The sequence below is a fragment of the Scheffersomyces xylosifermentans genome (assembly GCF_036884685.1).
Source record: "Scheffersomyces xylosifermentans strain CBS 12540 chromosome Unknown RJT20scaffold_4, whole genome shotgun sequence".
Lineage (NCBI taxonomy): Eukaryota > Fungi > Ascomycota > Pichiomycetes > Serinales > Debaryomycetaceae > Scheffersomyces > Scheffersomyces xylosifermentans.
In genome coordinates, this window is record NW_027042942.1 from 1,438,228 (window position 1) to 1,454,329 (window position 16,102).

The 16,102-nt window shown below is 39.8% G+C and overlaps 5 protein-coding genes and 1 non-coding gene across 6 annotated transcripts; 1 reads left to right on the plus strand and 5 right to left on the minus strand. All coding sequences in view use genetic code 12, as the record gives it.

Annotated features, from left to right (window-relative positions):
- Nucleotides 1-251: 251 nt before the first annotated feature.
- RJT20DRAFT_128394 (uncharacterized protein) lies at nt 252-1,546 on the minus strand. Its single transcript, XM_064917269.1, has one exon. It carries the CDS (start codon nt 1,402-1,404, stop codon nt 553-555), a length of 852 nt encoding a protein of 283 aa, XP_064774558.1. The 5' UTR covers nt 1,405-1,546; the 3' UTR covers nt 252-552.
- A 200-nt stretch (nt 1,547-1,746) lies between these two features.
- On the minus strand, nt 1,747-4,303 carry RJT20DRAFT_118798 (uncharacterized protein; the record flags this gene model as incomplete). The annotated part of the gene is made up of 2 exons (XM_064915877.1): nt 1,747-2,986; nt 3,059-4,303. 2 exons carry the CDS (start codon nt 4,301-4,303, stop codon nt 1,820-1,822), a joined length of 2,412 nt encoding a protein of 803 aa, XP_064774559.1. The 3' UTR covers nt 1,747-1,819.
- Nucleotides 4,304-6,930: 2,627 nt separating this feature from the next.
- RJT20DRAFT_t82 lies at nt 6,931-7,004 on the minus strand. The gene has a single exon. It is a non-coding gene; the product is annotated as a tRNA-Val (tRNA).
- A 1,241-nt stretch (nt 7,005-8,245) lies between these two features.
- Nucleotides 8,246-9,840, minus strand: KAR4 (Kar4p). Its single transcript, XM_064917270.1, has 2 exons — nt 8,489-9,840; nt 8,246-8,281 (listed from the first exon to the last, which is right to left on the minus strand). Exon 1 carries the CDS (start codon nt 9,721-9,723, stop codon nt 8,536-8,538), a length of 1,188 nt encoding a protein of 395 aa, XP_064774560.1. The 5' UTR covers nt 9,724-9,840; the 3' UTR covers nt 8,246-8,281; nt 8,489-8,535.
- Nucleotides 9,841-10,140: 300 nt separating this feature from the next.
- RJT20DRAFT_147939 (uncharacterized protein) lies at nt 10,141-12,062 on the plus strand (the record flags this gene model as incomplete). Its single annotated transcript, XM_064918950.1, has 2 exons — nt 10,141-10,275; nt 10,337-12,062. The coding sequence occupies 2 exons, from the start codon at nt 10,141-10,143 to the stop codon at nt 12,032-12,034; spliced, it is 1,833 nt and encodes a 610-aa protein (XP_064774561.1). The 3' UTR covers nt 12,035-12,062.
- A 28-nt stretch (nt 12,063-12,090) lies between these two features.
- On the minus strand, nt 12,091-15,057 carry GEF2 (Gef2p; the record flags this gene model as incomplete). Its single annotated transcript, XM_064921622.1, has 2 exons — nt 12,091-14,160; nt 14,215-15,057. The coding sequence occupies 2 exons, from the start codon at nt 15,055-15,057 to the stop codon at nt 12,091-12,093; spliced, it is 2,913 nt and encodes a 970-aa protein (XP_064774562.1).
- Nucleotides 15,058-16,102: the final 1,045 nt, after the last annotated feature.

A 16,102-nucleotide genomic window follows, 5' to 3' on the forward strand; every position in this document is an offset into this window, starting at 1 on the left:
TTTTGTTAGTGATTTGTGTGGGGTTTTTTAATTGTTGAATATGGAGATGGAGATGATTTTTCAGTATCTATGATTTGCATTTGCTCTATGATTTGCATCAGTTAATGTACTATACTTTACTGTGGTATCTTTTACTGTGCTGTGATGTGCTACTATGCTGTATTATATTCTACGATTCTGTACTATACTCCTCTACTGCAATGCTGCACTTTACTACACGCACTATACTATGATGTGCTGCACTATGCTGTGCTCAACTAAGTCTATTACAATGCTATACCACACTATACTGTGTAATACTATGCTATACTATGCTTTGCTAAATTATGCTTTACTGTACTATACTGTACTATACGATATCATTATGAAAAATGCTTCTATCTGTTGTTCTCGATCTCATAAATCGTCAATGTTTTCGGGTAATGATTCTCTATAGCAGTTCCTTATCAACAGACGGAATCCTTTCTATATACCTTGTCTGCTATTATGCATCGGACTCCATCTCATATTACTTAGCCACATAAGCCATTGCACTCAACTTCAAACTGACTCCTATCCCGAGTAATAGGAACCATAATTGGACTCCATAGTCCGTCGGGCAGTTTCCTCCATCACCTCGTCTATCTCCATATCTGACTCATCTGATATTAGCTCCACTACTTTTTGCTGTTGTCGCACAGGTCTCTGCCGTATTGGCTCCATTGAGTCCATCATATCAAAGTCCAGATCAAATTTCAAGTTGTCCCAGTAATCATATCCCAAATTTTTCACCATCTCTTCCTCTTCCTCCCTCTGCAGACGCTGCTTCGCTTGTTCCCGGTGTCTTATTTTCTTGTCAAGCCGTACCATTTCCAAGTAGTTCTCTTGGAGAAGAATATTAAATAGCTCGCCGGTGGTCAACTTGTTCTCTGCTACCAATTGGACAATTTTGTCGTACACACGAATGGGTCTGATATTGGTGCCATGCCTTTTGTTGTATTCTCTGATGAACCTGTTGAACATCTTAACGGCCCATCGTTGGAACCTGTATATCACAAGAAATCGATAATCGTACCAAGGAAGCACCTGGAAATTCTTAGCCAATTCTTCGTTGAAATGAAAAATAAGTTTCTCTGTAATGTAATCATTAAAGTGGGCTCCCGTCCCGGTTGCTGTGTTGCTCTTTCCACTTGGTTTCTTAAACACCGAGTAAGCCTCAAGTTTGGGGTTTATGATGAAATCATCATCAGAAAAGCTCGCTTTGGTCCTGGAATGTGCTTTTGCTTCCAGGTCCGAATCACTGCTCTTATCCTCGGCAATAGAGAGTCCACTGAAAAGATTATCGAGCTTTATTCTCTTTTCATCTTGTAGGTCAGACACCAAATCTTCCGATGATCTACCATGTTTTCTTCCAGAAGAAATCATATGTCATAACATACTACTCTGCCCATATACGAGGTCCAAATATAACCAATCGTTACTATGTAAAAGAACTAATACAGCTCTACTATCGTATTAATGGAGAATGAACCATACATTAAATACTCCATAGTAAAACCGTAGTATGCCAAAACCTGTCATTTCCAAACTGGTAGATTTTTCTGGAACAACTCCGAGGGATACTGTGCAGTATGCTGGGCAGTGGTTGCAGTTGGTGGGGATAAGAAAGGTGCGTGGTGGGTGCAAACCAAGATGGTGATAAAAAAGGTTTTTGGTAATTGGATGCAAATCGTCATAATGTTAACTCTTTTTATTACAATGAAACAGTCTACAATTAAAGGTGCTTCTGAATACGCCATGCGCGTATATTAATGCTCTATATATTTCGTTACAGCATCGCCTAAAGACTGGTGCTATCGGTAGAAATTTCGTCGTTAGATTTGTCGTTGGCCTTGCCATTGGTGTTGGTTCTGAATATACCATCGATGGATCCATTACGTTCAGCCTTGCCATTCGAGTTTGCGTTAGGCAGAGGAACTACCAAATCACAGAGCTGGTCGTAGTATCCCTTGATTATCCTTAAATCCTTGATAGTCAAGCTCTCAAAATCTACCCGCTGGTACTTAATCAACTCCTCAGGTGTCACCATCACTTCTTCACTATTAGAAGATAATGATGGCATTCTCTGTTGTTGTTGCAGCTGTTGATAATTTGCACTAATATTGTTAAAGAACTTATCCATGATTTGGATACTGGCGGTTCTGCTTCTTATGTAATCGGGTCTTCTCAGAAGTGACGGTAATGCATCTGTCAGTTCTCCACCTTCTAAGGAGTGTAATGAACTGTTGGAGATGTTCTTGTTAATTGAAGTCTGTAATTGCGAAGCCTGCTGCGTTGAGTTCAACTTCGTCATGAACTCCGACACTCCGTTTGTAAGCTTAGCAGTAATCGAATTCCTCTTGTTGTTAGAAGAATGATTATTAAGAAATGCATTTCCATTCCCATTATTCGAATTCTCTAATGACAGAGACCTTGTCCTCGAGTGATTGGGCGATAATTTACTAATTAATGTATTCGACCGCTTTTGCAACAACAGCGATGAGAGAGATACGTCGTCGCTTACAGATTCCTGATCTTGGACAGTCGAGAGTGGGTGATGCTCCTCTGTAGGGGACTTAAACAGAGCCACCAGTACTGAGCCAAAGCGGCCTAGTATATTTCTCATCATTGCGAAGCCAGTATTTTCCGAGTCAATGTAGTCACTGGTAGATGTTGTGGCTGCCTCAATATCTGGTGGTGAAGAAAGAGTTGGGAAGCTCTCCTTCAATGCTGAGACATTGGTGGTTTTAAGTGTATTTAAGATCGAACTGTTAGATCTGGATCTCGTCTCATTGATCCTGTTACTTATGGTGTTCATTAAAGACGATGACCTCGATCTATTCTGCTGCTTCTCCGTCTCTTCCTTGGCAATTATCTCCTCGCTAAGCTTTCCATCGGGAAACTGGAAGTGAGAAAGAAGCTCCTCATCAACGAGTTTGGAGATAGGTGCAAGAAGAAGTTTGTTCTGCTTAGCGCCATTACGAGTATTGCCATTGCTTTTGACTGACCGTTCCTTAGTCTCATCGGAATCACCGTTAACTAAGTCACTTACTTCTTCGACTTCATTGTCTTGAGGATCAGTCACAAGCAATTCAGATATAGTAATATTCGACAAGAAGACTATTATAGCCTCAAAGTTTGTCAAATAGTAATGCAACTCTCCTGTATTCATATACGTCTCTGCCAAGTAGTGGATCAAGTCTTTATCGTTATCGAAGAAATTTAAATCTTCACCTCCTAAATGATCCAGCACCTGAGGCTGATCTTGTGTCTCGTTCAAGTTAAGCAATTCATAAAGATTGCAGATTCTATATTTGGTCGATAACACGGTCTTCTCCGGGGAAGGGTAATATGAGGAGTTGAGATTGACTGGAAAGACCTCCACTCTGTATGGATCAAAGAGATTTGCAAAATTTTGAATGAACAAGAAGTTCAAGTACAAATCACGACTCGAGAGCTTGTAAATAATGAGGTAGATTAGGGAAGGAAGAAGGAGATCATTGTTGATTTCACTGTTTTTGAAGCCTGCCTTCACATAAAGTTTTATGAGGTTCTTATGAATGAGTACAATGCTCTTTAGCTTCAGATATGGTGTGACATTGACTGTGTTGAGATCTGATATATTCTGTTGGATAGGAGCCAACTCTTCTTCGGTTAGAGACTCCAAGAAAAGCACGATCTTGTCCTGGTTGGAGACTCCCTTGTCTACAAAGCAAGTGAAAGAGAGCTGAAGGCCCCTCAATACTGAAAGTTTCTCTTCAAGGAACTCTTGGTATATGATATCCTTCTGATCAAAGCGGAATAACTTATCGTACAACGTTACGCTTTCACCGCTATTGATGGAGTTGAAGAGACTTAAATGGGTGGCTTCAATGGACTCCGCCACAGTCAAGAACTTGTAGTAATTGAATATTCTTAATTGATAGAGGGCGTCGTTATCAGACCGCTTAAGGAGTTTGATGGAAGATGTGCTATAATTGGCTATGGCAAGGAGGTAATCAAATACTTTGGGGTTAGCATTGAAATATTCTGAGTTGGCAATAAGGCTTTTCTTTGTCAGATTGGACAGGGTAAAGATGTTGATGACGAGGGAGTTGAGATCACGGTAGAAGCTCTTGAACAACGATGATAACTCGACTATGGTGAGCGGCGCCTGATACCGGGGTTCTTTAAGACACTTAAGGAAGAGCTGGTTCAACGTGGCTATCTGAGGATGAAGGGTAAGCGTGTTGGACACTTCGTCCAGTAACACCAGGAGGAGCTTGTACGGGGCCGGAAGGTCCATGTGGAAGGATTTGTGTGAATGATAGGGACGGAAGATGTGGCTTGAAGTCGATGCGATAAGGGAGTATGTATGATCAAGGTGAAGCCGGAGCTTGAGTTGATGAACTGAGGGGATGGATACTGATCCAAAGGAAATGCACAGGGAAGAAAGATGTCAAAGTGGAAACCAGAAACCAAACCACGCTGATAAGTTCTACCGAAAAGAAAGAGTGAAGAGCAAAGCAAACTCAAATCCGTAAATTGTAATCGCAGTCGATCCCACTTTTAATAAGCTTCCACCGAATGTGAGACCCGTTGTTCCAGGTAATTAAGCCCAATCCAAGGAAAAGAAAAGAAAGGGAAAAGAAGAAAAGAAGAAAAGAGAACAAGGGAACAAAGGAACAAAGGAACAGACAAAATCACGAATTCACTTAAGACGTATTTAGCGACGAAACGAGGAACGAGTAAATCGATAAGTGAAGGAGGCACTGAGTAAGTGAGTAAATGAAGGAGGCACTGAATAAGTGAGTATTAATTAAGTGAGTATTAAGTAAGTGAGTATTAAGTAACTAACTAATAGCTAATAGCTAATAGCTAATAAGTGATATGCTCCAATCTTCTTTTAGCCGCTCAAGTTAGAAGCGTCACCACGGAATGACACTACCAGTACAATATAAGATTATGTGAGTGACAGTTTGAGGAAGAAAGGCGGAGATGAAAGAAGAGTTGTTTAAAGGAAGACAGTAGTTCAAGTATGTATCGGAACAAAGATGTCGTCATTTGAAGGCATATATACTGAGTACTCAGTATGAATGCGTAATATAAGACTACAAAGTAATATTACTTCAGAGCATATCAATTTTGAAAGGCATCTGTTACGGCAACGGCAACGGCAACGGCAATGGCAATGACAGGGAGTAGATAGAGAGAAATTACGCTTCTCACAGAACTACAACGAGAATCGGATCCAGACTTTTGGGATCAGAACCAGAGCCGTCTATAATTTGCGCCTTAATGGTGGCAGCACCAAGCGTTTCTTTTGAGGGCTCCCTGATCGGGAGGGATAAGGCAATTAGGGGATGTCCAGGGAGAGGGGGGACGGTACGTTGGAGGTACATTAGTGGTGTTGGAACAAGATGGGATACGAGGTACGAGATGATAGATAGATAGATAGATAGAGATGCTTTCGAAGTGATGATGCTACATTTGTGGAGATTCTAAGGGAAACAGTAGTAGATCATTAAGATTATTAGATTATTGTGTTGATGTACACTGATAATACTCACAGGCTGGCTGTTTTCTTGTCACTACCGCATTCATCAAATCAATTGTAATCACAACAATGACTCTATAAATATCTCTCGTTTGTGTTGATCTTCAGGTCTCTATTAACAAGAACATCGCCTACGTCGGTCTTTCCAACTTACTGTGCCTATTGTCTCTACTGTGCCTACGACCACTGTGCCCACAATCTCCCCTCCCTCCGCCTTCAACCTCTCTGCCCCCTTCTCTGTACAGCCTGATCGCGGCTTTGTTTCTTCAATGAGCCGCGATGATCTAATCTTCTCTACCGTGGCAGCGTGTATCGCTGCGTAGCGAGTCGCTAGCGAGACTCATATCACGGTGTCGGCCCCAGTGACCCAAAAAAAAACCGCTCACGGGAAGTGGAGCTCGGGGATGACTGTGGGATCAACGGTTGTGGTTATGCGGTTATGGTTATGCGGTCATGGGAGCTATTACGTCGTGGGATGCTGGCTGATGTAAGGTCTTTGGACTCTAGGATATTACGGTAATTATACATTTATCGGTAATACCTTCGAACACTTTTCCCCACAGCACCTTAGCCCGCTTCTGTGGATGAAAATTGGCCTGCGACTGGAATCTACGGTTGATGGGGAAACATGCACATCAGTGGACCTGCTTCCTGTTAATCCACAAGTGAAGGGGATTACCTTGTTACCACTCAAGTGGCCAATTTCCATTTAGTTGGGAATAGTCCTTCTAATTGCTAACTAAAATCCATCACTAATTTGTTTCATTTTCCACGTTGCACTCTCCACCGTTTGAAGATTTGGAACTTTATCTTTTCAGTGGATTTTTCCGCTTTCTCCCACGGCCACACTTGATAAATTCCTGACGCCCGATGTTGTTTCAAATCCAAGGATCCATCGTGGGGACATCGTTGCGAAGAGATTTGTTGAAATGTAGAAGGGGGGATAAGTGGGGAATAAGTTATTACAACTCTTACTTAAGTGACATTCATTATTCCTCGTGGTATAACCAGCATAAAAGGAATGGTGACATAAATACTCCACATGTCCTCCTCTTCTTGGATATTCCTTGTCACCAAAAGAAAAGAGCCTATAACATATTATTTTGCCTGCGTAGACTGATCTCTTCTCATCTCTTATGATACTCTCTTCACAGTTATTCTTTGATTTGTACTACAAGCCGAACCAAGGCTATCATCACTCTATCAAATACTTCTCTCCCAAAAAAAATACCCACAATGCATGGCATTCATAAGCGCACTTACAAGGCTTTAATGCCGCCTCTAACAATGGCACTGTCAGATTAGCTCGTATTAATTGCAGGGGCAGAAGAACTTCTTTTAGATAACAGCTTCACGTCAAAAAACAAAAAAAAGAATGATTCCGCCCAGGATCGAACTGGGGACGTTCTGCGTGTTAAGCAGATGCCATAACCAACTAGACCACGCAACCATTTCTTGATTAATATTTGTATCAAGCTAATCTCTTCGTGTTTAGCTCACGTTCTAAAATACACGTGAAAATGGCAAAAAAATCCGTGCCGCAATATTGAGATATCTGTTTCAAACCTAATAAACCATCTCCCATATTGGTCAATATGTAAAATTCATTGCTTATAAAATGATGCAGAGGTTCACCTATGATTTACTTATTTAAATTACAATAAATAGGTGACTTCTCGTTCTTCAGAAAACACTTGAAATATTGAAACGGGTCCTGCTTTTGATGTGATTTCTTATAATTGTTGCCAAATTTTCAGGAATTGTTTGAGAATTAGAATTATTCAAATTAGTCATACTCCCCTAAATAGTCTACAAAGCAAGCAGAATACGGGAAACATTGTCCATTACTTAGGCTACAATTCTTGGAAAATGACTAATTTACCATTGTGAGTAATTACATTATTGCAAAGGAGGGGATCACACTATTTTATGGACCGAGTTTATTGAGTCACATTGGTCGATTCAAAATTTCGGACTATTTAAAGGGGGCCTCTTTCACACAAATGTTAGAATAATTTTCGTATGAAGTCAGACAAATTCCCTTTGGGAAGATGTTCCAACCATTAGACTCCGGTAATCGAATGATATATATTGTATGAGGACGAAGGGTTGGGATCGCATGCTAAGATATATTAGGTTATTTTCTGCTATTAGGCTATATCAATGAAGATGAAAAATGCAAAGATTCGAAATTCCTCCGACAAGTTATTGCCCTGGCCATTAATTAGATACTTCTATCCATTAAAACTTACTAATTAAACTAATTAAACTTTCCAGGGCAATTGGCTGGCCAATGATTAGATACTTCTATCTGGGTGGACTCCTACTCATACTTTCCAGCCATGGCTCTTTGTTGGATACTTCTACCGCCAATTTAAGCCATCAACCCCAACAAAACTTTCCAGCGGTTTTCAAAATTTTTCCATATAGAATTTTGTTAATTGATATAATTAGACTCATTTTGTTTAGAATCAATCAATGTCTTTCTATAAAATTGTTTATTAGAAAATGTAGACCAATATGATATTAGTTATATTTGTATCCATTTTGCAGCTTAGCCCTTACCGATGATTATGCAAAGATATTCCTGCACAGAGAAACACAACTTACCCGACTTTCAGATGTATGGATGAAAAATTTTCGGATTATATTTAATGGCATTTCTATATAGTATTTCTTCTACTTCTTCTTCTTCCTATAGCATTGAATAGCAAATTCTGCAAAATTGTATGTACCTATAAGGACTACCATGTAGAAGAAATTGAAATTCTATTGTTGCTGATGATAACCTTACTCAGCTCACTCTTAGTTTAGGCGATGCTGATAACAACCTTTTCCAACATTCATCAATTTATCTGATATCCACTTTAGATTTCAAATTCAACTACCATGGAAAACTATGATATTGATTACATCTTACTAACATGTTGCTAGACTGAGACTTTTTTGATTCTTCTGTTGTAGTTACAGCCACAATAGTTTCAAAGTTGCGATTGAAGCTTCTTGCCAGCAATGGTGGGACTTTTGGGTCTCAAATCTTCAATTTCGTCGGTTTGAGGAACTAAGTATTGTGCATTAGATACACTGTTTAAGCCATTAGCATATGTTTTGTACTGTAGCAAAGACGAGGTGCTCAAATCTTTGATGTAAGCGGCGGGATGGAAGTTATTCAATATGACATCTGGTCCCATGATGACCCAACCTTCTCTCAATCTAATGGGCATGTCGTATCCTGTCTTCGATGGGACAATATGCAATCTCCTGTTAGAGTTTGAGAAGTTCTCCGCAACTCTATACATCGAGTCTGGAACAGCATTCTTACGAGTGTCATTCGGAGACTCAATCTGTAAATCGGTATCCACATTGCAATGGATAAGGTGATTATCAGTGGATCTACGCACAGTTCCAGTGATACACATCCAGCAGTGCCATTGCTGCTTCTGTAGTAAAGACCCATCACCTTTGTCAGCGGGATAATATGGCGAGGTTTTGTCTACTGGAAGGAATATGAGCTCTTCCGATCTTCTAAATTTCTTATTGAAGTTTTCGTTGTTTAGCAACACTGTCAACTCCAGAATCTTCTGAGTTGTTGCCCAAATAAACAAGAAACCAGGTTTGGAGCACAACTTATGAATAGGTATTGATTGTAGTAAAGGCAAAATAAATTGATTTTCAATCAAGGCACCAATCATAATAACATCAAATTTCAAGCTATACTGCTCGATCCATGAGTTAATCGTTGGAATGATTCTATCTGACCGGATTCTCACACCGTAAGGCTTAGTGGAATGTTTGACTACCTGTGCTTTCTTCAATGTGTGTAGTTTATTCAATTTTGGGTACCCTTCGATTGGGTTTTTGATATTTCGGATCTGGCTGACAGGAGATTGACCTGTATGGATATAGTGATTATTGTAATCGAGATCCTTAACGAATACAGATGGCCGCTCTTCTTTGAAAGCCACCTTTTTACGGTTTTCACTTGGAGATCTGGTTTCACTCGACAGACCTACTTCGTCCTTCAAAGTCTCCCCTGAGGGTGCAACTGTAAGGCGATCCAGTAGTCTTTTTCTGGAGCCGAACTTGTTATATGTGTATCGATTAGATAAGGCTGCAACACTTGACTCGCTGGGAGCAGACTGCCTACTATGTTCCACATTCTTAGACATAGTATTCAATACAATTTTTAAATCAATGAATTTATATGACAATACACACTGTATACAATATATACAATAATAGCAATATATATATATATAATACTATAAATCCTCTAAATAGATCTATCACTACTTCCAGAACACTGCCTTCAATAAGAAAAACGACGGATCCACAACCTTTTATAGGAAAGTTGGCTGTAAAAAGATTACTGTTTCAGAAGTGGTCTCTGCAGGACATTGGGTACAAAATGGCTGCAAATAAAAACCGTCTGTTTCAAGGCAACTGATTGGGTGAGGAAAGAGGTTACAAGCAGTGATTGGTGTTTTCAAGAGGTTTCAAGTGTCGGGGCTAATAGTAAACTGGTTGAAAGAGAAAGCAAGTGGATTCAGAAAAGTGAAAGCCAAAAATTGGTATTTTAGCCGACAATGGTTCTGAAGAAATACTACTATTCTGATGACATTGGTGGTGCTGAAGTCAGCAATGGGAGTTTCTTGGACTTGATGAGTATACAATCGTTGATACAGAGAACACAGAGAACAGTGGTTCAGTTTATTGAAATTGTAAGAATATCGTTTAAAATTTGGAAGCAAATAAGAGAAGCTTATACTGACACCTATCTAGACGGACTCTGGCGTATCAGACCAAGACCGGTTTCTTCTACCATCAGCATTAAGCTCGGACTTGTGTAATCTCAACAAGCATCTCGATTTTAATAATCAAGAAGAAATAATGGAGTACGCAATCAGGAGCGGGTTCTTCTTATCATTGAGTAGGATTCAGATCCATGATACCGATGTGAATTTGTTTAACCTGCAAGCAATCTTGTTCAAGCGGTTGATATCGTTTGTACTACTTATGGGGCAAAGAAGTGTTAGGTTTGACGATGAAGTAAACTTCGTCTTGGCCCAGATATTAGGAGAATACCTCATTATCTTGGATAGTTACGAAAGCTTGCAACCATACCAGAAGACGTACTTGAAGAATCTTATTTCTAACGTTATACTCGTCTTCAGTTTTCATCCAGACATTTTGGACATTTGGCTCTTGAAAATACAAAATGACAATGGATTGAAACATGTAACCACTTTGTTGAGAGGCTCAAGGAAATCTAGAGCAGAATTCACAGTGACAAAGTCCATGTACCTCCCAGTTTACCATGTTATACAGAGAATTGTATTCTTAGAAGAAGACGTTTCTTCCTTTGGAATATTACTGTCACTCATAAGTCTTTCCAAGAGCAATGAATTGCTCATTTGTTGGCTAGCTAAATGCTCAAATCTAGCAAATATTTTCATAGACAAATTCTTTGATTTGTTTAATGGAATAGTGCTTGTTATGGATCCAAATATGGCTCTTACAGAAAAGCAGGCTAACAGGATTCACTTTACATCTAAGTTTCAAGAATACTTGGGATTATTTTTCACAATACTAGAGATTATCCCAGAGAACTGGGCATGGTACTTCTTTGATTTTTTTGAAACCCAGTTTATGAATAGAATATTGGATTGCACGGAAGTGGGTCCTCATCAAGCAATTATACAGGGAATACTTTTTACGATGATTTCTAGAAAGAAGCTAACACCACTAGTAAAGAAGATATTCGGCAATTCCCTAATTCTTGACTTCATGCATATGGCTTGGAAGGAGAAAACTGAAAGAGATACAACCTTAAGCCTATTAGAAGTCACTTTGAAACATCATGACCAAATGGCTCTAGAACTATTTGGGACGTGTGATGTGCAAAATGAGTCTGATAAGGTATATGAACCTATTCAAATGTATGAATTGCGCATTCAATGTATGAATGTGCTTAAGCAGAGAGAGAATTCTAGAGGAGGTTTCCTTCTCATGATAAGCTCTGCAATGTCAGGAAGTTTTCACTATTTCAATCCCTTGGCACCATTTAGTAGAATGCTTTTGCAAACGCTTCTATCATACTTTTCTAATCCTCCTAAGGTCAACACGCACTTGAATGAACTCATTAAGGACTTACTGGTACAGATTAGTCTTCTAACAAACCCAAGATTTAAAAATACCTTCGATTATTTAGTGGAAGAATTTCTCACATACAACCGGTACTGCAAATCACATCTAACTTCAATGGGAACTTCAACGGGGAGGAAATATATCAAGACCAATCCAATTCTCCTACAACTAATAGAAATCCCAATGGATTGTGCGAAGGATGGAGACTCTACCATTGATTATGACGAACTTACGTCCAACTTGGAATTGTTCGCTACATTGGTATCACATATTTTCATTTGCTGCAAAATAAAGAATTTGGTCATACAAAGAAGTTTCTCAAAGACTGGTTAATGAGTATTTTAATGCAATATACACCATATATTCTAATCGCCATGTAGTGGCTAAATTCAACCTTCTCTCCTACAAAAATCAATAAGCACTTTCTTATGCAAAACACCGTAGTAATGCCCATTCTTCAAAAGAACAATGACTCTGTTACCGATTCTATCAAATATCAAATGCGCAAAGCTTAGTTCGCTGTCATTATTGATAAATATAGGAGAGCAATCAACATATTTCACAAGATTCGTCATATCATCTAATAAGGCGCTTAACTCCAAATAATCTGGATTGAGTGTCATAACCGACCCATAGTTAAAATAATCAATCTCAAGCCTTTCCTCGTACAAACGATGTATGACACTTGCATTGTGCTTTTCATGAACTCGGATACTATCATTAGTCTGCTCATATCTCTCAGTAGATAATAGCTTACAGTATATCTCTTCTACAACCTCGTACTTCAAACTGAACTCCTTCAATTTGTCCAAGCAGAACTCTAATTCAGAGAAATAAATCAAACCCACACATACCTGGTTCTTTATCAATGGAAGGCATCCGTCTAAAAGGCATTGGTCTAACAAAAGGATGAACTTCGCTTGCAATACTGATGCTGTGACATAGGGTGATTCTGTCAAATCAATGTAAAGCTTATTGTTGTCTTCATCTGTTAATTGCTCAACACGGCTGATTTCAACCTCAGGAAGCAAAGAAGCGGATGTTGGAGTTTCTGGTAATTCATTTTCTTCCTTCTCATTATAAGTATCGATATCGTGTATGATGTCTCCTGCAGTTGTGAAAGGGTTTATTGCCTCAGTTTCAGACGACATGAACGGGTAGTCATTCAGAATTAATATGGATTCATACAATGAATTCTTTTCCAACATGCTTCCTGCCCAGTTTGCAACAGCAATAGAAATTGAGATTGGCAAAACATACGTATAGGAGCTTGTCAATTCAAATAATATAGTGACAAGAGTGATATTCATTCTAGTGACACCGGCCATGAATGCACCGGCACTGATCATGGAGTAAATGCCGAGATCAACACATTCAGTAGAATTCTTAGAGCAAATAAACCTCATAATGGTAGTAGTAGTGCCCATCGTGGACGAATTGCTGTTGGTGATGTTTAAATTGTAGGTGAGATTGAACCATTGAATGATCATGGCAAACATTCTTCCATACAATGCTCCTGCTATCATGGAGGGTACATAAATACCGCAAGGAAGCTTCAAGCCGAATGTAACAAATGTCAATATGACTTTGACTGTGAATGCAAAGAGCAAGGATCCAAATTCTTTGAAGTATTGATCTGTGGTTGTAGGGCACAATGAGCGGTCAATCTCATTGACTCCACATGGTGTTGCCAAGTCCATTACCAATTCTGAAGAAGCTTGTTTGGTATAAGGGTTCCAAAACGTTACTAGTCCTGTTAGCATGGCGATACAGAACACTTCAAATATTGGTCGATCTTTGATGAGTTTTAACAGACGAAACTTCTTGGGCCACCACTCCACAAATTTGACAAAACACGCACCGAATATACCGCCAGCTATACCAATAATGATGAAAAAGATAAGCTCCACAGTATTCCAATCCGAAGAGTACTTTAATTCAAACAAAACTGTCTTACCCGTTCCATACGGATTTAAGAATTTCAAAAATAAAGTGGAAATAATGGCACAGAAGAATATCTGGAACAACTGGTGGGAAGGCAAATAGTGATTAATCTCTTCAAGTATGAAAAGAACACCTCCCAACGGAGAACCAAAAGCTAAAGCGACTCCTGCTGAAGCGCTGGCCGACAAAATCTGTTTCTTTAAGAGATCGTTCTCATCTATAAATGGAAAGAATCTTGATGCAATGTTGCCTACGGCTGTTGCCAAATGAACATATGGGCCTTCTTTACCCAAAGACATACCTGACGCAATGGCTAAAATAAGACTCGCAGTCTTCGTGATCAAGGCATACGTACCTAAGAATCGACGAATCACAAACCCTGAAAGGATGGTCTTCACCTCAGGAACACCGGAACCACATGCGGTGTACATAATCCTAGGAGCCACCTCATATGTGGCAGAGTCATATGTGTTTTCATCTGTCTTACTATGCGCTCCATCTGATGGCGATGTAAACTTATCGACGTCAGCTTCAGACCTGGCCAGTGCTTTATCGACAGGCGTAACAACAACTCCACCAGTGAGTTTCGTGGATAGTGTAATGATACATGCCAAATGCGCAAGAATGACGGTAAGAACCACATAAATGAGAAAATCAAACCTGAAGTTTCTATAAAAAGGAATAGTCTCAAAGAGATTGGACCAAGAGACCCAATCAGGACAAGATTCCAGAATAGCAGCACCATTCTTCGTGTTCAACAAATACCCCAGTTTGAATAAATTCATGAGCATTACTTGTGGAATTGTTCCTGAGCTACTATCGTGTATGGTATTAGCACAACAGGATACTTGACTGGCAAACCAGTTAGTTCTACAGTAGCCATGCTTAAAACCCACCAATAGGATCTCAAACTTGTCTATCAAAAATGCAATAAGGGAGAACACAAACCCGATGATCACGATAAGTATCCATTTGCCCAATACCAAGTATGACTTATAATACAATGGAATGGTATTTCCTGAAAGTTCGTCTATCGAAGAGTAGGAATTGTCGAACTTTTCGGGTGGATTTGCAATCCACTTGTTCTTTTCTAATTCGTAGTTAAATCTATTGGTCAGAATGTATGCTTTGGCCCAGTCTATGGTGGTGAAGTCATTGTAGTAATTTCTTAAAGCATATATCGCTTTGGGTCCGATGCTAAGTAGTTTGGATGCCACAGTGCCATTTGTTTGGGACGTATAAAGCGATGTCTGTTCGTTAATGCTGTTACTAATCACTCGCTCCAAGGCATTTGTGTTGGAGGAACCCGTGCCAAAGATAACCGGCGACCGTATATCTAATTTACTTAGAGATTTGATCTTGGACAAATTGAGCTTTGGCTCGCTTGGAAGGACGTTTGGGGTATTAGGCATGGTCCTGGCCAGCCTGAGGACAGACAGATGCAGCTGTGAAGTCGCAGATGGAGGTTCGATGATGTTTGGATTCCTACTTATTTGGGAAGGCGTGAATGAGAGAGCATCAGGAAATCGATGGCCCTGGCTATGGTTTTGGATACGACCTTGTTCCACTGAGGGAATGGGATCGAGATGGCCCAGTTTTACGGACCGAAGCTGGCGATTCTCGGGCATTACTTTTGAGAAGCCGAGAAGCTGGAATCCTGAAGTAGAAGCACCCCCAACTAAAGAAGGAACAACTAAAGTTGTGAAAAATATGGGGAATCAACGAACTGAGCTGAGCCTCGAAGAGTGTTGATGTAAACAGAAATCTAGTATTATATCAAACGCGAGATGCGATGACGTAATGGGGCAGGATAAGGTTTAATGGGATACTCCCGATAAGAGAATGGATATATGGATAGGAGTATGAATGAGGAGAGTGACAAGATCAGGTGGGGGGAAAGAAAGAACAGTTGGGAAGAAGATAGAAGATATGATTTGAAGAGGAACAAGAAGAAGATGAAGAAGAAGAAGCCGGTGGTCCACGGGTTTATGAGAAGATCGAGAATAATAGACAATGCGATCATGCTAATGACAGGTTGTCCTTGGCTACGGTGCGGTGTTATAAGGGTCGTTGAGATACCGTTGTCATAGCAGAATTGTTGCTAGTTAAGGAATAATGTAGGAATATTACACTTTATTATTATTAAGAGTTTAATAATAACAGGAAACACGATAAAAATAACAGCGAGAACGGAATAACATGGTAACGTACTCCAGGAAATACTCCTTGCGGATCTTGGATCACGATGAGGTCGAATTGCTAGGCATTTTATGTTTCATGTTTCTCCATAAACATGACAAATGCCAAGAAAGGCGATTTTCTGTTTGAAGAGGCAGCAGCTCGTTTGATGACATAGTGGTTCAAGTTACCTTACGATGGTCTGGGGTTCCTCGGACTTGTTCCCTTTTCAGCTACAGCCACTAAATATAGAATCTGGGTGGTGTTACGCGTCGAAAA